This window comes from Buceros rhinoceros, unplaced genomic scaffold, assembly GCF_000710305.1.
Source record: "Buceros rhinoceros silvestris isolate BGI_N320 unplaced genomic scaffold, ASM71030v1 scaffold32598, whole genome shotgun sequence".
Taxonomy (NCBI): domain Eukaryota; kingdom Metazoa; phylum Chordata; class Aves; order Bucerotiformes; family Bucerotidae; genus Buceros; species Buceros rhinoceros.
Window position 1 is genome coordinate 1 of NW_010429098.1, and position 449 is coordinate 449.

Consider the following 449-nt stretch of genomic DNA (forward strand, 5'->3'; position numbering starts at 1 on the left):
AAGGTGGTGGAGGACGTGCTGACGCCGCTGGCCGACTGCTTCATGCTGCGTGCTGATGCTGTGCTGGACTTTGCCACCGTCTCCGAGATCCTCCGCTCCGGCTACACTCGCATCCCTGTCTATGAGGGTGACCGACGTGACAACATTGTCGACCTGCTCTTCGTCAAGGACCTGGCCTTTGTTGACCCTGATGACTGCACCCCTCTCCAGACTGTCACGCGCTTCTACCGCCGCCCGCTCCACTGCGTCTTCAACGACACACGCCTTGACACAGTGCTTGAGGAGTTCAAAAAGGGTGAGGCTGCCCAGCTGCCACTCCCCGGGCTCCCCCTGCACCCCTCTGCACCCCCAGTGATTCCCAGGTCAGCAGCCCCCATGGCCTACTGGCAGGACCCCGCAGGTACTGGGGGGGCGGGGAGGAGTTGGGCCCTGCCTGCGCTGGAGCGGTG

General features: G+C 63.9%; 1 protein-coding gene across 1 annotated transcript in view; it reads left to right on the top strand.

Moving 5' to 3' along the window:
* Nucleotides 1-3: 3 nt before the first annotated feature.
* The window catches only part of CNNM1 (cyclin and CBS domain divalent metal cation transport mediator 1), a gene marked incomplete at its 5' end in the record, with an annotated part of 17902 nt that continues 17456 nt past the window's right edge, over nt 4-449 (top strand). The window contains one exon of the mRNA XM_010142529.1: nt 4-295. Within this exon, the coding sequence (XP_010140831.1) occupies nt 4-295 (292 nt within the window). The remainder of the gene's footprint in view (nt 296-449) is intronic.